At 44.0% G+C, this 20,481-nt stretch overlaps 2 protein-coding genes across 6 annotated transcripts in view; one reads left to right on the forward strand and one right to left on the reverse strand.

Moving 5' to 3' along the window:
• Nucleotides 1–9,241, reverse strand: TTC9C (tetratricopeptide repeat domain 9C). Of its 2 annotated transcripts, XM_054981986.1 has the most exons (4): nt 9,162–9,241; nt 5,454–5,709; nt 3,851–4,033; nt 1–416 (listed from the first exon to the last, which is right to left on the reverse strand). In XM_054981986.1, the coding sequence occupies exons 1-4, from the start codon at nt 9,174–9,176 to the stop codon at nt 322–324; spliced, it is 549 nt and encodes a 182-aa protein (XP_054837961.1). In that variant the 5' UTR covers nt 9,177–9,241; the 3' UTR covers nt 1–321. The 2 variants fall into 2 exon arrangements, with proteins under 2 accessions (XP_054837961.1, XP_054837969.1); XM_054981994.1 differs by lacking the exon at nt 5,454–5,709 and having other exon boundaries at nt 9,162–9,201.
• Nucleotides 9,242–17,447: 8,206 nt separating this feature from the next.
• Nucleotides 17,448–20,481, forward strand: part of HNRNPUL2 (heterogeneous nuclear ribonucleoprotein U like 2) — a 28,501-nt gene continuing 25,467 nt past the window's right edge. The window contains exon 1 of one of the 4 annotated variants that reach the window (XM_054992704.1): nt 17,448–18,166. In XM_054992704.1, the coding sequence (XP_054848679.1) occupies nt 17,626–18,166 (541 nt within the window). In that variant the 5' untranslated portion in view covers nt 17,448–17,625. The remainder of the gene's footprint in view (nt 18,167–20,481) is intronic. The other 3 variants (XM_054992715.1, XM_054992723.1, XM_054992730.1) reach the window with 3 other exon arrangements.

A 20,481-nucleotide genomic window follows, 5' to 3' on the forward strand; every position in this document is an offset into this window, starting at 1 on the left:
GAATTCCCAACATATTTTATGAACCAAAGGGAATAACCATTAGATCTCCACCCCCCCCCCCACTGATTCCTGCTTTACCTGCTTTAGTAGTGGGAGGAAACCCATAACAGGTTGCACAATCCATCCCTAATCCTTTTCCATTCCAAACCGGTGATAGAAGAAATTATTGAGGCCCCCTCTCTTAACATCTTCAGTTTAAATTGGCTATTAAGCACATGACACATCTGAAACCTCCAGAGCCAATGAACACGTACAGTCTGCAAGAAAATGGGAACCAGTGCGACTCCACGTCCGGGTACTTCTAGGTAGGAACTGCTGCCTCTACCCAAACATTCCCATATAAAGCTGCTTCTCCTTTTGATGGTAGCTGCTCAGCTGGGACTCTGTCAACTGCAAGTAACGCTTCACATTGGCATCTTCCATCCATCCATCGTGAAGAGAGAAAAGCAAAAAAAATAATGAAGACAAAGTTGTAGATACAGGTTGTTCAAACATTTGGAAATATGGCTGGTGATCAAAGAAAGTTATTTTGTGCATCAGACCCACCAGTTGCCAGCTGACTACACTTGCTCAAGGAGGAGCAAAAATTGGGCCACCCATTTCCCAGAAGGTTAAAAGAAGGAGGGGTTACACACAAATCTAATAAGAGCAAAATGCCAAGGGTAAGATCCTGTGCACGTTTCCCTGTCTGTAAACCACTGGCAGTTTTCCCACTTTCCACTTCCTCCATCGTTCCCCTGCAAGTACCAAAAACATGATGCTAGCCACCTGTATGGAAAACTAATAACATTTGATTTATATTCTGCCCTTCAGGATAACTCAGAGCGGTTTACAAAGTGTGTTGTTATCCTCATGACAATCACCCTGTGAGGTGGGTGGGGCTGAGAAAGTTCCGAGAAGGTCACCCAGCTGGCTTCAAGCAGAGGAGTGGGGAATCGAACCTGGTTCTCCAGATTAGAGTTCTGCCGCTCTTAACCACTACACCAAACAACAAAGTAGTGAAATACACGTGGGATGAAGCCAGGAAGGAGAAACAGGCAAAATTAAATCTTCTAACTTGTTTGCCAGTGGTGCTTCCCCTAGTGCATGCAATTCATAGCAGATGAAGCAGAGGGGACAACTTCTGCCAATCTAGTCCCTCAAGACTATTACCCCACATAGCCAAAATATGTCACTGGTAAGTTTATTTTTAAAACTTGCCTTGATTACAGTTTCATAGAGCATTCCCCTGGTATGGATGGCCCAGGCTAGCCCAATCTTGGAAGCTAGGCAGGGTCAGCCCTGGTTAGTGTTTGAATGGGAGGATCAACAAAGAAGTTAAGCACTGCCATGCAAGCAATGGTAAACCACCTCTGCTTATCTTTTCAGGACAACTTAACACCCACTCAGAGAGGTTTACAAAGTATGTTGTTGTTATTATCCTCAGGACAATCACCCTGTGAAGTTGATGGGGCTGAGAGAGCTCTGAGAGAGCTGTCACTGACCCAAGGTCACCCAGTTGGCTTCAAGTGGAGGACTGGAGAATTAAACCCAGTTCTCCAGATTAGAGTCCCATGCTTTTAACCACTACACCATACTGGCTCACAGCCTCTGAATGGGGAGGTTGGCTTTAATATCTGGCATTACTAGCCACGGATGGACCTGTCCTCCAGGAATCTGTCCAATCCCCTTTTAAAGCTGTCTATGCCTGTGTCCATCTCTACATTCTCCGGCAGTGAATTCTACATCTTAATCACTCGTATAAATAAGCATTTCCTTTTGTCTGTGCTAAATCTACTGCCCATCCGTTTCATTGGATGCCCTTGAGTTCTGTTGTTATGGCGGAGGGAGAAAAAGATCTCTCTGTCCACCCTCTCTGTAGTGCTGTGAAGTCATAGATAACTTACGGCAATCCATAGTGGGGTTTTCAGGGCAAGAGACTAACAGAGGCGGTTTGCCATTGCCTGCCTCTGCAACCCTGATCTTTGTTGGAGGTCTCCCATCCAATTACTAACCAAGGCTGACCCTACTTAGCTTCTGAGATCTGACAAAATCAGGCTTACCTGGGCTATCCACATGTGCATAACTTTATAAATCTCTATCATGCCATCCCTTAGCTGTCTCTTTTCTAAACTGAAAAGTCCAAGACTCTTTTGCCCTTCCTCATAGGAAAGGCATTCCAAAAGAAAGTTATTTTAAATGGAGTCTTCTGAAGATGCCATCATGGAATAGTGCCCCCATCATGTTATTTAACAACCTCTTCTTAGTAAAAGCAATTTGAAAAATTGGACCACAGGTTCAGCGTATCTAACATCCTATTACTAGTGCCTCCAGGCCGTCACTGAGAAACAATCCTCAGTTGTCATTAACCCCAAACAATATTTAGAGGTTCTATAACTCAGATTATCGTTTACCTTATTTTTCCTCCTCACTTTTTCAATGCTTACCCTGAAAAGAATCATATCTAATACTGAACATAGACCCAGATGCAGATCCTTAACTCTGTAGATTAAGACCATGAGGTTTTCCGCATGGTTATTTTCCATCGGTTATGGCTCCATACGGCTTCAATCTATCCCGAGCGCCACATGGATATTTTTTTTTTGCCTTTCACTTTGCGTTTTTTGGCTTCCCTCCATTTTTTTCTGATTCTTTTGAGATCACTTTTACCCCAATCTTTTTCTAGAAGCTGATTTTGAGTTGATTTTTAACTCATGCATAATGTTTCCTTTGGGGTTTTTTTGTCCCGCTCACCTCCAACCCACTTTTTGATGATTGAACGTTTGTCATTGCCAAATCACTCCTCTCTCCATCTTTCTTTCCCCACTTCCTGCTTTTTAAATCTTTTTAAAATCATTAATTTCGTATTGATAGATCGACCTACTGTTGTAATAATAGGTACAGCAGGTTTTCTGAATTCCAGCCTTTGTTTATTTTTTTTAATAAGTGTCTCTAGTCCCTTGTGGAGATATAAGAAAGGCACATCTCTGCAAGGGAAGGGGCTAGAGATTTACTTTTTTAAAAAACGAAAGCTGGGAATTCAGAGAACCTGCTGCACCTTTTATTGCAACATTAGGTCCACCTATTGATATGAAACTGATGATTTGAAAAAGATTGCAAAAGCCCCGGGGGCCCAGGGGAGGGGGTGGCGGCCACTTTTGGTGCCAGAAAAAGCAGCATGATTTGAAAAGCACATAGCTGCTGCTTCTCTGAGCTCTGTCCTAACAGAAGTCAGTTTGCCCTGCTGGTGCTAGCCTCTGGCTCTGGGTCAGTCCAGGCAAGGCTCTCCTATTTGGACTGAAGAATGTAGGTATGGGTGGTGCTGCCCTTTTAGGCCTCCCCATGGAAAGACTTCCCCCAGTGTTCATTTTCAATCTTTTTTTAAAAATTCAGCCCTTATGTCAATCTGTTGATATTAATGGACTTCTCCTCTCTTCCAGAGTGGAAAAGAGGAGCTGGCAATGGCACAGGTGATTGGGCCGGTAAATGAAAATGGGGAAGGAAGGAGGTGGCCAGGAGCCAGCAACAACACAATGGAGGGCAGGTGATGTTAATGGGTGAGCAAGCAAGGATGAGGATGAGGCACTCCTGGAAACAACAGGAGAGGGGCAAGGGAGAGAAAACCCGGGGAAGCATCTGGACCAGCAAGGGGTGGCATTTCCCCCTCTCTTGCAAGTTTTGCAGGTCCCCAGCTTGTTAATTCATATTAATGATTTTTCAATACCAGACCATTCAGCAGTAGTTCTTGCTGGGGGATTAATCCAGAACAAGAGGTATTCCACCTATTGGACGCAACCATGATTAAAAAACCCCACAATGGCCGCGACAAGCTTTGTGCTAACATCTCCTGGTGGATCCTGAAGCCTCTTACCTTTGGGCTGCTTGCTGATAGCTTCCAGGAGATAGCGGCGTGCTTTGTCATAATCCCGAAGGTGGTAGAATGCCACTCCAGCACGATACAGGGCCTTCGTGTTCTCCGGCTGCCTTTCCAGGACTTTTAGACTGTAGTCTTTCACCCGCTCATAGTTCACAGGTTCCATGTGGAGGAGACAAGCTGTGTACAGAACATTAGAACCCCACTGATCAGTCTGAGGTTTCTTGTTCTTCAGCAACCTATTTTCATCCAGAAGCTAGCCTGATACTTCCAGGGGAACCCACCAGCAGGGCGTAAAGGCAACAACCCTCTTTGGGCATGGCCACTGAAAGATGTCTCCATGAAATTTGTCTCACTCCCCTTTTAAAGACATCTAAGGCTCTAGATAATCACCAGAGCTTGTGAGAGTGAGTTCCGTAAGTATACACCGAATTCTGCCACAGATGTGGTTTCCTACAACATTAGCGAGGCATAGTTTAATCTCAGCTTAGAATCCTGATTTCTGTCTCTCATATTTTTAATTCCACTCTTTCTCCAAGGAGCTCAGGGCAACATGTACAGATCTCCCTTCCTCCATTCTGTTCCTAAAACAACCCTGTGAGGTAGGTCAGATGGAGACAGAATGACTGACCAGAGAGATTCGTGGCAGAATACTGTCTGAAACCAAACGCGGGAAGAAAACTGAACACAAAACAATAGACTGAGTAACCTAAAGGCTGAGATAAAGGATAAAAAACACGGATTAGGGAATGTACAACTTTAATAAAATCTTCTCCAAAACCCTGAAAGATATGTGGTATATAAAGCTCCTTGAGCTTGAGCAGAAAAGTTGAGATTGACACATTCCTACTAAGACTGGACTGAACGTGTTTCAACAAAAGAATGCTTTCATCAGTTGTCCCTCCATCCACAATTAATTTACATACAAGAAAGATATCAAGTTCACTGTATAGTAAAAACATGTAGAAAATACGTATACCACTTTTTAAAAAAAGCTCTGTGTTAAAATGGTGCTCTTTTCACAATGCAAAAATTGCTTTCTTTTGTTAAATCCACTGCCAATCAGTTACCCCCAAGGCTACTCTGGGTAACCCTAAGGGTGTCCCTCCGAGCCCCATTCATATGCAGAACGCCACACACAAGGTGTCTGATTAGAACAAGATCGCTCCTATTGTCCCCCAGTGCCTCCTTGTCTAGAGTTTTGAAGCCCTAGTTGTTTCTTCTGCTGGTGCAGTAGTCATGGATAACTCAAAGTTCTAGTTTTATAAGATACAAGAAGTTTCCACTTTCTTCTTCACACCATGCATATTTTCTAAACCTCTATCACATGCTCCCCTAGTCCCCCGCCCCTCAAACTAAAAGGTAAGGAATCACAAAGAACAACAATGTTATACTAAGAGGTCAGTGATAGCACTTAGTGGCAAGAGAATGGTACCCTTGCTTACATCATCAGCCAACCTAAAGGTAAATTCTTGAAAGGGAATATTCAGGCCTAGGATCTGCTATCTTAAACATTCAAGATCAGGGGACAGAGGGTTTGCATTCAGAAAGACCTAGCATTAATTCGACATTGCCCAGAGACTATTTTCTGTAGCTTTACCAGCAAGATTATTGTAGCAGTCGCTTTGGGTGCTGTGGAGAGAGCATTCTTGCTCAGGGGTTACATGAGGCTTCTCCCCGCCAAATTCCTGCAAAGGAGACGGCACGCTGGGATCCAGCCCTTTCACCTGCAGAAGGGCCCAGTGGTAACGGCTTACGGCATCACGGAAACGCCCTTCTTTGTAATAGCAATTCCCTTCCTCCTTGAAACGTCGGGCCTGCTCCAGCCGCAGGTCCATGACCTCCTCGGAAGAGGCCTGGAAGGAAAATAAAACAGGCTCCTAACTCAAAAAGGAACTTTTTTTCTTTTCAGAGAGATGCCAGCTTGCTAGGAACCCCAAACCCCCCCCCCCAATATTCCAGCATTATGCACCATAGTGAGAACAGCTCACTGAAAAATAGTAAAATTGTCCATATTAATCTTCAACAAAGAGAGGTGAAGGGGAGCTTACAGGCTCCACAGAAGCTACATTCTCTGACCCAAGAAATGCCAGTGTCTAATTCCTTGTATAATAGTAAAGAGTCCAGTAGCACCTTTAAGACTAACCAACTTTAGTGTAGCATAAGCTTTCGAGAACCACAGCTCTCTTCGTCAGATGTGGTTCTCAAAAGCTTATGCCACACTAAAGTTGGTTAGTCTTAAAAGTGCTACTGGACTCTACTATTTTGCAACTACAGACTAACATGGATAACTCCTCTGGATCTAATCCCTTGTATGTGAGGGCTGTTTATGATCAGTGGCAGTTCAAAGGAAAGCACTCTGAGCATGCTCAGAGGTGCACTGCTTCATTACTCCATCACATTTTCCAGCGCTAAGCTATGGCACTCAAGCATGCTATATATCTAGGAGTAAGTTCTGGCCAAGTAAAGCCCTCAAAAAGTATTATAGGATAAACAGTAAACAGGATCCTAAGAAAAGGATGTCCATCTGTCCCTCAGCAGAGCAGCAGCTGTTTAAAATGAGAATATGGAAACTGGAAATTTTACCAGTGAAACGGTGAGAGTAAACTCTCCCACTAGGACCCTGCTCGTAAACCATCGTTTACTACCAGATGTTACACAGGAATTATTTTCATCCGTTACAACTGCATTCCTACGAATATGAACAAAAGGCATGCAATACACTTTATTAAGGCCAACCAAAATGACACAAATACAGCGTGCAAGCTTTTGAATTTTCCAGAACTTCATCAGGATGGGTGTTTTTAAAAAATGGGGGAGGGAGATAACCGTTGTATACAGAAAGATATATACAACATATTTAGTGTATTTAGCCAAGTACAACCCTCTTCTCTTCTTGCTGGCACACCAACATCTTCACAGAGAGATGTTGCACTAGGCCAAAAGTTTGCCTGTCTCTTATCTTAAAGACAGGCTGAATGGCCATCGATTGGGGAGAACAGAGTTGTGTGTTCCTGCATTAAGCAAAGGATTGGACCAGTTGACCTCCAAGATCCCTTCCCACTCAGACACTCTAAACCGAAGCAGTACAAAGCTGCTTCGTATAAATGTTGAAATTTTGGGAGAGACCATAGTTCAGTGGCAGAGCACAAGCTTTGTACCTGTGCTGAGTCCCCATCATGTCCGCTTAAAAAAGATCTCAGGAAGAGATCCTCAAATCCTTGGAGAACTGTTTCCGGTCAGAATAAAGAGTACCAGGCTAGAAGGTTAGGTTCCAGGGTCAGTCTCCTGCAACAAGGATCTCCAATGAGCAGGAATGAGAAAGAGCCGGCTGCCACCAGTTCAAGTAGGCAGTACCAGGACTTTTTTTCTGGGAAGAGGTGGTGAAACTCAGTGGGTTGCCCTCTTGAAAATGGTCACAAGACTGGTGGCCCCGCCCCCTGATCTCCAGACAGAGGGGAGTTTAGATTGCCCTCAGCACCGCTTAGCAGCATGGAGGGCAATCTCAACTCCCCTCTGTCTGGAGATCAGGGGGCGGGGCCACCAACCATGCGACCATTTTCAAGAGGTTCCGGAACTCCGTTCCACTGCGTTGCTGCTGAAAAAAAGCCCTGGGTGGTACCAAATACAGCAAATACAAGTACAGCAGACAGCATTTGTATGCCATTGGCTATTACACTATCATTGTGCTATAACCATCTTTTGCAATGGGATCATCTTGTCCACCCAAGAAAATCCTGTTGCAATTGACTGCTATAGTGTTATGATACACAATATCCAATGATGGATGAATGCAGCTTTGGTACAAGGTAGCTTAAAAGTGTGTGTGTGTAGGGGGTATATTTATGTATTCAAATACACACTGCATAATTGGTTGGTCTGTAGTGGGACAGCCTGGTTCTCCCTTGGCTATTTAAATGAGGTGGTTTAGACTTTTTTTGGTTCTAGGCAAGAACTGTATGTTGAAAAAAAATAATAATGAAGACCCTCTTGATCGCAATTTAGCTGTTGCACCAGTGTTCTTCTGTTCTAAACAAACAGATGGTTTTACGAACCTATCTGTCTCTACTGAATGGTTTCTAAGAGCAGAACCTGTCCAGTCTTGGGAGCCTAACACTGCCCTGTCCTGTTTGGGGGTTGGCTGTTATCAATATGCTGATAATACTCAGCTCTACGTATCTGTATCCAAATCTGGTGATGTGGTAGAGATCCTAAAGTGCTTCCTGGCTGCTGTGGCTAAATGGCTGAGTGAAGAAACTGAAACTATAGCCGGACAAGAAAGGGGTAATGCTGGTTGGGAAGGTGGAGATCTTGAAAGGCACTGTGCTCCCCACTTCCTATGGGGTTCAGTTGACCCTTGCTGACTCAGTTAAAAGCTTTGTGGTTTACTGGATCCAACATTACTGCTGGAGAAGCAAGATAATGGAATTACAAACATTTTTCTCTAACTCAAGTCTAACCTGGAAAATGACACAATAAATGGTGCACAAATTACCTACAGCAACAGACAGTAGAAACCAGGGATTGGGGGGGGGCAGGGAAAGAGGTGGCGGAACTCTCAAGAGGAAAATGAGGAAGAAACACATGGGATTCTTTGAAATCATATTATTTTTAAGCACTATTGCCGATTATTTTCAAGAGGAGCCGGAATGCCATTCCCCCACGTTCCCCCTGAAAAAAAACCCTGGTAGAAACTATTCACTGTGGTACAGTCTACACTCCCTAACTCAAGCTTCTTTCTGAACCATTTTGTTACAGTGCACCCCTCTTTCCTGTACAAAAAGCCATCTTGATTAATTCAGTTTTGAATTGTTTGCAGAAAGCCCGGAGTGTGGGAATATTCCTGACCGCAGCAGGCAAGCCATTCCATAAGGTGGGGGCACAACAGAGAGTGTGCAATGTTTTAAATTTCTAGTTGGTTCCAGATTTCTACCTGTCAAATCCCATCGCCTTGTCTATTGGATATCCCATCCTGCTGATTGTGTTGTCACCCCGAGTCCGAGGGAGAAAAGCAGACTGTAAATAACATAAACAAAAATAAATTGCATTTTTTTAAAGGCTGGGCAAAGCAGAGTGGGTTTCTGAATACTCAACTCTACGAGGCTGGAGCCTCGCTGGGGCTGCCTCCACTCATCACAGCACACTGCACTACAGGTATTATTTCCAGAGGAGTTGTGGCTTGGAAAAACCCATTGTGAACGGTCGCTACAATGCAACCGCAGAGCGACGTCAAAGGATGCGTGGCACAACCTGGCTGGTTACACGGATCTCTCCTACACACACCCCCAACAGAGCACAAACGCGGTACCTTTGCTGCTGCCATCGAGGTCAGAGAAGGTTTAGTCCCATCCCGCCTTCCCTCCCTTATAGCGGCTGCCACACCCCCTCCATGACCTGGAAGGAAAGGAAATCGGCCGCAAGGGCAGGCAGTTTGGGAGGCGTTTCCAGTGCATGTGATCACAGCCTACTGATCTAGCGGGAGCGGATGCTGCACAAACTGGAAGGTGGCGGGAACGCGAGGAGAAAGCATTCCCTTTTGCTCCATTACTGGTGGCGCGATTCTCAATCTGATCTTAGTGCGTCAAGTCTATTTCCCCTTAGGAAGGTTTCTGAGAGGTGTTGATGAAACAATATCCTTATTTCTATAGGAGTCGATATGCCACCCTTCCAGAATCGTGCTTGAGGCAGCAGACAAAGCTCAAAAACATTTATTTATTTTAGATTTTTAGTCAGCCGTCTGAACTAGACGGGCTCAGGGCGGAGTACAACATTTCAATTCACATAAATAAAACAAAACATACAAAAACAACTTTATACAATAAATATAATACAGCTTCTCTTCAGATGGCAACGAGAAAATACTGCATTTCAGGGCCTAGCTTATATATAGGGTGGTGCACAGATCTTTAGTGTGGCCGGTGGGGGCCCAACCTAGCCACCATATGCCTGGAGGAACATCTCTAGTCTTATAGGCCCAGCGGAAAGATAACAAATCCCGCCTGGCCCTTGTGTCTTCAGACAGAGAGTTCCACCAGGTCGGTGCCAGGACCGAAAAGGCCCTGGCTGTGGTCGATTATCAGTGTTGGATGCCTTGCGCTGTATGTTTGCACTGTTTTTTATCCTGCAATACTTCTTGAGTCTCGGAGAGAAGGGTGCATCATAAATAATATAAAAACAAAATCCAGCCATTGAAAACAATAATTGAGCACTCTAACAAAAATACATAAAACAGACCTCAGACCCGAAGCATACTATAAACCCAATAAAAAGATAGAACCCCTTCTTAAAGAGAAACGTTTTAGCCTGGTGCCTAAAAGGTAAGTTACCAGGCAAACCTCCAGGGCAAGGGTATTCCAAAGGTCTTTACATCCGTCACTGCATGATAAGACATTAGCACCAGTAGTACAATCCTGGGCACCGTTACACCCTTCAAAGCCCACTGAAGTCAACAGTCTTAGAAAGAAGTGACTCTGTTAAGGATTGCAGTGAAAATATTCTGATTATACATCTTCCAGTTTAGCAAAACCTGGGACTCCCCACCCATTAGAGGTGTTAACTACCTTAGCAGAACTAGTGAGCTGTTAGATATTAATTTGCCATCACTACGTTGTATAGGGTACATCCTGCCTTTATCTATTTGCATACCTTCTACATCAAAATCTGCCTAGAGAGGAGCCACTGATTGCATCTGAAGAAGTGGCCTGTAGTCCTTGGAAGTTTATGCGTGGAATGCGTTTCTTGGTCTTTTTCATTTTTGCTGCAGCTGATGAACACTGCAATTCTAAACAGATTAACCCCCTTCTAAGCCATTGACTTTAGTACACTACATCATAGAGATCCCTCTGGAATTATATCTTCAACTGTGTCTCTTTACCATGAACAGTTCCTATTTTGGGGCCCCTCGTCTTTCCTTCCACAAAATGTGTAAAAACATAAATGTTCAGGAGGGCATTTATATAAAGAGGTTAGAAGTGCTATAGTCTATTACAATGCTTATTGTTTGTATCACCTTCCTTATACTGTATTCCACCTTCATTTTTTAATTAGTATTTATTTGATATAATAAAAAGATGTACATAACAAAAAGAATATATGTAACAGGTACAAGGCTAACATGTATACCTGAATCCTAAATAAAAAGGTGAAATTGAGAACTTGGTTTCTCACACTTCACTGCAAGATCAACCATTCTCTGCTCAACCAACGTTCAACCTTAATGAGCCTAATTTGGAAGTACGTCTATTTTGCTTGTGGGCTATTCATTTCACCAGTGTGTAAGCTCTCTTACTTTCATTAGCAACTAGACATGAATTTGGTGGCTATTTTTTTTTTGCTTCCAATTCCTAGCAAAGACTAATCTGGCTGTGGTAAACATATGTAAAGCTATTGCTTGAAGATTTTTAGGTGTATCTACTACACAGTCATAGATGCAGAGGAGTTAGCCCTGTTAGTCTGTAGTAGGAAAATCAAAGAGTCCACCTATATATCTGACCAGTTTCTTCTTGCCCTCCATGCATCTGACGAAGAGAACTTTGATTCTCGAAAGCTTATGCTACAATAAAGTTGGTTAGTCTTAAAGGTGCTACTGGACTCTTTTTGATTTTGCTATTACACAGTTTAACAGTAAGATCTCTGGCTTATAGGGAATCTGCCTCTCCGTTGTCTTCTACTTTTGTAAACCAATTTCTGCTTTATGGGATATAAAGCAATTGCTGTGGCAATTGGTTACAGAACCAACCAGAGGGGTAGTAATCTTGGGGTTAGTTCTGAGCTGGTCTTAGGACCTGGTGAGAGTAGATGTTGTTGCATCAGTTGGGAACAGTGACCACAATACTATTAAGTTCAGCATTCTTGTTCCTAAAAGAAGTAACTTTAACAAAAAAGGACGGAAATACTTAAAAAGAAGCTGAGAAGGAAACAAGAGTGTCAAGGCCTAGAGGATGCTTAGAAGCTATTTAAAACCACTCTGAGGCCCTGATAGAATGCATTTTCCAGGTTAGGAGGTACTGCCAAGTCTAAAAGAATGCCAGATGGTTAACACAAAATTATTCAGGAAGGTGAAAAACCAGGCTCTCCACAAATTGGGTAAGTGGGCAAATTAAGTTCAATATAAGGAAGCGTAAGGGGATCCACATGGGAACAAAAAATCCCAAGTATATGCGGATAGAGTCTCAATTTACTGATGCAGAGGAGTTAGCCGTGTTAGTCTGTGGTAGCAAAATCAAAAAGTGTCTGACGAAGAGAACTTGATTCTCGAAAGCTTATGCTACAATAAAATTGGTTAGTCTTAAAAGTGCTACTGGACTCTTTTCAATTTACTGAGACTAAGAGCTAAACTACATGAGCCGAATTACAGGAGGATGCTCAAGTGAAGGGAGACACAATGTTAGTTGGGACATGTAGTTTGAATTTCACCTTTCTACAGAGCCGCAAAGATCGCTCCTCAGAGGGTTTGTTAATAATTGACAGAGCCTTCAGGGAGGCAAAGAGAAATTAACAAACCCTCTGAAGAGCGATCTTTGCCGCCTCTATAGAGAGAGGTGAAATTCAAACTGTGTCCCGGCTAACATTGCGTCTCCCTTCATTTAAGCGTCCTTGTGTAATTTGGCTCATGTAGCTTAGCTCTAAGAGGGAAAGAGACCTTTAGGGTTGCAGTGGATAGCTCAGTTAAAGTGTCAACCCAGTGTGTCACAGCAGTGAAAAAGGCAAACTCTGTGCGGGAGAGTATTAGGAAAGGGATTGAAAATAAAACAGCCAATGCCCTTGTATCGATATTTGGTGCGGCCTCATTCGGAATATTATGTGTAGTTCTGGTTACTGTATCTCAAAAAGGACATTTCAGAACTGAAAAAAGTACAGAAGAGGGCAATCAAGATATTAGGGGGTTGGGATACCTTTCCTCAGCAGAAAGGCTGAAGAGACTGGAACTTTTCAATTTACAAAAGAGATGATTAAGAGGGGACATGATAGAGGTCTATAAAATAATGCACAGGGTAGCGGTGGACAGAGAGAACCTTTTCTCCCTCTCCAAAAATACTAGAATTTGAAGGCATTCGATTAAGCTGATGGGCAGTAGGTTCAGATGGACAAAAGGAAATACTTCACTCCGTGTGGAATTTGCTGCCAGAGAATCTAGTGGTTTCTTTTTTGTTTGCTTGCACTGTTTTCCAGTTCTGTAATTCTAGTTGTAATACATTGTTTATTGGATACCTTATTCTAGGTGATGGATTTTTTAAAAATATTTTGTAATCTGCCTTGGGTCTCAGCAAGGTATAAATTACTAAATGCTAGGGGATGTCTTGTTAATATTTTAAACCTTAAAACAGCTTGTCACTAACAAGGATGGAATACCTAACAGAGACTAGAACCCTAGAAACCAGGCCCTGCAATAGACCTAGATGTTAACTTTGTCCTTGTATGTTTCAGCAATATAATGGTAGGTCCAAATTACATCAGCAGCAGAATGAAATGGGGATGGTGACGGTAGTAATAAAGGTGGATGTTGCTTCCAGCCAAAAAACTAGAAATGATACAGCGATGCTCTAGGAATCCCAAAGATCTCTATGGTTTTGCCATAGAGATCTATGGGATTCCTAGAGTCTCTTCCATTTTCCCCCTGGAAATAGATCCATAGGAGTTAGCCGTATTAGTCTGTAGTCGCAAAATAGTAAAGAGTCCAGTAGCACCTTTAACTTGCTGCAACTTTATTGCAGCATAAGCTTTCGAAAACTGCAGTTAGGGGTTGAGAACTGTATTAGGGGTTGAGAACTGTGGTTCTCAAAAACTTATGCTGCAATAAAGTTGGTTAGCCTTAAAGGACCTCTTGAAAATGTCACCGAGGCATCACTCAACACCATTTCTGCCTCTCCACAACTCCTAGAGCCTCTCTACACCCCAGTAAGCATCCCACCAAAGGCTGGCCACTCTAGCAACAGCACTTTCAGATGGTGGGTTTCCCTGCATTTCCCTCTCCGACTCCCTGTAGCAGCCATTTTCCTCACATCCACACCACTGGGTGGGGGTGGGGGAGGTCTTTTTCACAGATTTTTTTAAACCAGTAATTGACATAGAGATGTAACATTATATAGGTAGATTGATATGCCAACTTTAATTTAAAAACACATACACACACAATCTAGTGCCATGGGGAAGAATGGCTACCATGGGGACAAAGGAAGGGAAAATAGCTGCTGTGTGGGTAGGGCTGGGAAACTAGAGTTTCTCACTTACACAGCAGCCATTTAGGTTTAGCTGTGATCTTACTAAAATGTGGGGAGAACCCAGGTGGTGTACAAATGCACCACAATGCTGTGGGGAACACACATCTGGGATAAATAACCTTTGCGGGAAAGCTCTAAACTAGAGGAACAAGTCAGATCCACTGCCACTGCTGTTATTCTTCAATGTTCAACTCCTTCCTTAAGGTCTCTGTGAGGAATGGAAGGCATCTTACTGGAGAGAGGTTTTTGTTGTGAGCTGGAGGTGACAACCAGGAGCATTCCCTGCTCAGTCAGCCCCTACTTTACAATGTAATTTTGCTTTTAGAGGCTATTCAGCTGGTGTTCTATAGGTACCAGCATGAGACAAAAACCATTTACTCAAAAGTAAAGACAGTGTGGAATACAAAATAATTCAACAACCACATTTAATTAAAATTTTATATTTGATTTGGTATCTATTTGTTATTATAGATATATGTGGCTGTGCCATGAAACATGTTACACAAGCCATTTAAGAGATCAACAGATCTAGATCAACTGGAGTACTGTGATATCACTAAACACGGGGGCGGGGGGGAATGCCTATTTTGCCATTAAAGAGGCTTTCCATAGAAATATTTCCCTTGTGGATGTTAAGGGAGTTTTAAAAGTAGAAACCACGTTCCCATATTTTAGCCTTAGTAAGAAATTGAAAATTAAGTTGGTCTTGCCTGTTACGTGCCCCTAATGTGTTTTTCCTTCATATTCTCATTTCACTGTAATGAGAATGTATGCAATAAAAAGGACATAGGTAAAAGGAGGGGGAGTGTTTAGGGTAACTTGCTTGGAGCGGGCTCCAGAAGAAACCCTGAAGGTTACAATTCCCTCCTGTGTCTCTTCTTCCAGCCTTGAATGTATCTCTCTTATTGTTAAGATAACAAAAGGAGCCAAGCCAGTGTTAGTTTTTACGTTTTTAGTTTATATGACCTGTCATATCCTAGGATTGACCTGTCACTCTTCTGCATAAATTGTAAACCTTTTGAAATCCCATTGATTTCTCTTTGCTTGTCTGTGCAAATTGTGTAAACAACATTGTTATCTTTATGAGAAGGTACAAATATGGGTGAGAGCATGCACTATGGTCAAATGTGTGCATCCGTTTATTCTGAGTCTGTCTCATAATAAACTTTTCCTTCTTTGATTACCAGTTGTCTGCCTTGATAAATGCAAGACCAGTGATTTACAGCGTACTGCAAAACTGGGCTTTAGGGAGAATTCCCCTCACAGCGGACTTGCATGCAAAATAAAATGCTGTGTACCTCACCTTGATGATAGACAGTATTTATTGAAGGATTTCACCACATGACACTCAAACCACTCTCCACATCATCATCATCAAATGGCCTTGTTTGATGTGGGGAAAATGCTGAGATCTGACAACAGATCAAAATGTGTGTGGTCTGACAGCTTGCACTGTTCCAGTTGTCAGGGTTGGGGATTAATACCTTGAACAGAGCCAAAAGATTGGTTTACCAATGGGTATTACTATTGCATGTCTCAGGACGGAGGATCAATTTGTTTCTTCTGCTGCTTATTTAAATATAACAAAAAAAAAGCCTGGGGCAAGAAGAGCTAATTATTTGAGAGCCAGTTTGGTGTAGTGGTTAAGAGTGCGGGACTCTAATCTGGAGAGCCGGGTTTGATTCCCCACTCCTCCACCCGAAGCAAGCTGGGTGACCTTTGGGCTAGTCACAGCTCTCTGGAGCTCTCTCAGCCCCACCCACCTCACAGGGTGTTTGTTGTGGGGATAATAATGACATACTTTGTAAACCACTCTGAGTGGGCATTAAGTTGCCCTGAACGGTGGTATGTAAATAGAATGTTATTATTGTTATTATTATGAGCGGGGTTGGCATTTGGGCTGTAAAGGATTTTGACATAAACAAGTTGCAGAAAAGTGGCAAATCTGAAAGCATGAGTTTTAAAAACCCATCTTTGCTCCAATTTCTGCTCCACGCACACCCGCATCAAAACAAGTGATTTTATGGGTAGAAAACAATGGGATGGTCAGCAGAAATTTGCCGAACACCTACATGCACAATCCTTTTGGCACATTTGCTCTTTAATACTAACTGGGACAAACTCATTCTTGAGAGCAAAGCGATGCTATCAGTCATATGGTGCTTGGACCACAGAATATCCCTGGGTTTTCCTTTTTGAATGTAGATGGCCTTTCAAGTCAACCAAGGGAATTGTTTTGTTTCATATTGAAGGGGGACGGGATTACTAGAATGTGCCAACATCATCAACATAATCGCCACCTCTGGCTTGAGAAATTCCTAGAGATTTCGTGGAAGAGCCAAAAGAGGACATGACGAGACGAAGGCGGTAACACTAATTTTTTGAGCCACTGCCAAGGGAAACATGGTTTTTTTAAAAAAAACAACAACAGCCTATTCACTTTCAGCAGTAAACAGTCAGGTATGTATGTTTGGTAGAAAAGAACAAGAATAGCCCGTATTGTTGGCAGAAACTCTAGAAGTTTCATGAGAGGTAAAAATCTGTCTGGGTGGGGTTTTCTTCTATTCAGTGATGAAATACCTACAGTGTACAGAAGATCATAGTTCTAGCTTTTACGCAATTCTACAAAACGGAGAATATTAGTGAACGAAAGGAAATACATAACTAGCGGTTTAAAAAATTCTCTAGTACAAAGCCGAGGACAAGATGGCGGCTTCCCGGGTTTGAGACGGAAAGGCGGCGGAAGTCTCGCCCAATCAAAAATAAGCGTTAACTGTTTCTGGGCAGATTGGCACCATGCCTTCTTCGTGCGATTGGTGAGTTTTAGCCAATTAAAAAAATAGCCACAGGACAGCCTTGTTACTATCCTCCGGGGCGTTAGCTGCCCGCCTAAAATCAACTATTGTGGACGCGAGATCCCAGTTAACGCATGCGCAATACCCAAAGGCACGTTTATTTTTAAAAAAAGGAAAAAAAAGACCACGCAGGCGTATTAACTCTGCGGCTTCTGAGGTTATCTTTTTTACGCCCTGATAAGCTGGTGAGGTTATATGTGTGTGTGAAAAATAAAAAGAGGGAGAGCCAGCGCACGCGTAAATACGGTCTCTCAGACTGACGCCTGCGTAATTTTCCTCCCAACGGTCGTGCGCGCCAGCCATCGGCGCCTGCAACTTCCTCACCCCTTCTCCGAAAAAAACCCTCGTTCCCTTTCCGTCGGCGCATGAGTACTACAGCGGCGAGGCCTTCTTTCCCCAGCGCAGGCGCAGTGAGAGCCCAGCGCGCCCCCCTGCGCGCGCGCACGAGCTCTCGGACTGCAGGGGAGGAGGCCGCCGCCGCCGCCGCCGAGACGGGCGAGCGCGAGACAGGGGGGGAGAAGAAGAGGAGGGTGAGAGCGAGAGCGCGAACGCTGCGCAGGCGCAGTTCGGTCAGCGAGAGAGCGAGCCTGAGGAGCGCCCTTTCTTGCGGATTAATCCCTCGCTCTCTTTCTCTCTCTCTCCTCCCCCTCCCTCCTCCTCCTCCTCCCTCCTCCCCCCTCAACGGAGCGCGCGCGCCATGGACGTGAAGCGGCTGAAGGTGACGGAGCTGCGGGCCGAGCTCGGGCGGAGAGGCCTGGATTCCCGCGGCCTGAAAGTGGAGCTGGCCCAGCGCCTCCAGGAGGCCCTGGACGCCGAGATGTTGGCCGCCGGGCCTGACGAAGGCGGACCGGAGTCGGCCGGGGTGGCGGCCGGGCAGAGCCTCGCCAGGGCCCGCTTGGCAGGCGGCGGCGGCGGCGGCGGCGGCGAGAACGACGACGACGACGAAGAGGAGGACGAAGAAGAAGACGAGGAGGACGAGGAAGAGGAGGACGAGGAGGCGCTGCTGGCCGACGAGGAGGAGCCGATGCAGGCGGAGCCGGCCGCGGGGGACGACGGCCAGGCCCTGCCTCAGCCCGCCGGGGAGCAAGGCGAAGGCCAGGCCCAGGCGGGCGGCGGCGGCGTCAACGGCGCTGAGCGGCCCCAGGAGGAAGGAGGCGGCGGCGGCGGCGGCAGCGAAAGGCCCAGCGGGGACGAAGCGCCGGGAGACGCCGAGGCCAAACAAGGAGACGAGCAGGCGGGTAAGGCGGGAAGCGGGGCGGGCGGGCTCGCGGGGCCGGCGATGCTCTCTCCGCCTCGCCTTCAGTACAAAGGCACCTGCACACGCGGGCATCGCTTCGGCGGAAAGGAGGCGCTTGTTGCTTCCTCAGGGGAGCTGTACGCGTTTCGACCTCGTGGTTCGTTTTTTATCTTGTGATTTTTAAAAAACAATTCCGCCCCTCCCCCCATGCATGTTAATTACTCGAAGGAAAGGCCTGTTGGGGTTCGGTAGGGGCTTAATCCCTGAGAAGTGGGCTTGGATTTGGCGCCTTGGCACCCAGATCCTACCCAGCGTGGCTCAAGTAAATCCCAGTGAGCATTACCCCCCCCCCCCCCATGCATAGCTTTACGACTCAAGCCTAAATCAGTGTTACTCCAGTCTAATCCCATTGAAATCAATGGGCGTAGCCGGGGGTATTTCTGGTTAGGATTGCACTCCTAGTACATTGTAGCAAAAAAAAAAGTGTAAATGGTGGATCAGTTTTATTGTATAAATTCTAAACAAAAAAAGGTTGTTGCTGTAATTATAGAATTCATTTAGTTTGTTATTTTCAGTCTTTTTGATTTCCATAGGGCTAGTCACGTTTTAGGCCAGTTCTAGTGCACCTACTCCTTGCATGCATAGGCAGGCCCCTAGGGCATACTCCCAAGTAATGGTACCCGATATTGTGCTCTTACAGCCTAGGCTTATTCATTCAGAAGTAAATTCCCCTAAAGAAAGGTAGGTATAGGTAGTATAACATCTTCAGTGTCTTAGAGTAAAAGTGTTGTTTTAAATGTTAAGTCTTTAAGGTGCCCTAGGACAAAAAAAGGTGAATATTTTTGCAAGTTGTTGCAGTAACTGAATTGAATGCATATTTCTTCTCTGTTAACCTATCTTTTCCTCTGCCCTCCTGTGTCAAATGTTAGATGGCAAAGGCCTCAGGACAATGCTGTATCTTTTTGCTTTGCTTCTCTGGTGTTATAATAGAGGTTAAGAGACAAAGCTGTGCTCTCGAAAGCTCCCAGTTCAAGTCAAGCCTCACTATGTGTCTTGGGGCAAAATTGCTGCTTCTCAAGTCTGGCTTGCAGTGTGGTAAAAGTAATCTTGAAATAGTTTTTAAAGGCTTGGATTTTCAGAGATGATGAGAGAATCCATATGAGGTACTGGCTAGAATTTTTGGATATGGAACTAGGGAAGGTAGAAGTTCAAATCCACAGGCCATAAAGGTGCAGACTCTGTTAGCCTTCCTTACTGTGCAGGGTTATTGTGAGGATGACATGAGGTGGGGGATAGAAAATGATTTATACCATCTTGAGCTGCTAGGAGGAAGGGCAATATGAAAATGTGGCAGTAAATAATGTAGTGGGTAAATCCTAATTAGTTAAAATTTTAATATAGTGCTTAAATTATTAAGTTCCTTGAGGCAGGGAGCTGCCTCTCCTTTACTAATATGTGTAAAGTACCACTTTGGTAATGAACAAGGCGCATGGTAGTAATTGTTCTGGTGTCCACTACAGATAGGCAGTTGGAAGAAAGGTTGTCTGGGTAGCTTCCCTGTATTTTATCTAGTAGAAATATGTAGCATTTTATGTAATGTGTTTCACACATGCAGAGTGTTCCACATTACCTCAGTGCTCACAAGAGTCTTGAAAGATGGTTCAGTGTTGTCTTTCCCAGACTAATGGTTTGTCTTAACCTAAAGAGAGTCTGTATCAGATATGAAATTCGAACTGGGTGCTTTGTGGCTCATCAGTCATATTCTTAACTGATATTTTGCATTGCTGCTGTAAATCAACATGTGAACAATGCATTTCTGATATGTATTTGATGCAGTGACTTTTTATGGGTCATAAACAGCCACAGGTTGGAGCAAAATGTTTAGGTATTTGATCCCAGGTGACTTCAAAAAGAGCAAATTTGCAAATCAAATAATAAAATGGAAGATTTGGGGGGGTGAGGAGAGCAAACTGATTAAAAACAGGAAAATGCTTCAGAAAGAATGAGAGAACATAGCACACAGAAAACAGAAACTATATTTAAGAAGAAAGTTAAAGTAAGAAAATACTGTTTTCATAGTCTAGCAATTTTAGAAGGATGGATTAAAATTGTATCAGTGTAAATGTTTTAGTAGGATCTCTCTTACATGTGTGCAAAGATCTGTGAAATTGTGGCTTATGCAACTGGTTTCTCTTGTCTATAGTACTTGCTGAAGCATCAGTACTACAGAGTAGAAATTCCATATGAGATCTTGAGACGAAAGCTTTGATTATCATAAGTATGAACACTCTACAAATGTATTTGTTATTTAGAAAC

This window comes from Eublepharis macularius, chromosome 1, assembly GCF_028583425.1.
Source record: "Eublepharis macularius isolate TG4126 chromosome 1, MPM_Emac_v1.0, whole genome shotgun sequence".
Lineage (NCBI taxonomy): Eukaryota > Metazoa > Chordata > Lepidosauria > Squamata > Eublepharidae > Eublepharis > Eublepharis macularius.

What these genes read in the sequence shown, in the direction of transcription:
- TTC9C (XM_054981986.1), bottom strand. An exon ending in CTGCTACAATAATCTTGCTG is followed by an intron (nt 4,034 to 5,453) that starts GTAAAGCTACAG and finishes TTCTGTACACAG; the next exon opens with CTTGTCTCCTCCACATGGAA. An exon ending in TATCAGCAAGCAGCCCAAAG is followed by an intron (nt 417 to 3,850) that starts GTAAGAGGCTTC and finishes GATGGATGGAAG; the next exon opens with ATGCCAATGTGAAGCGTTAC.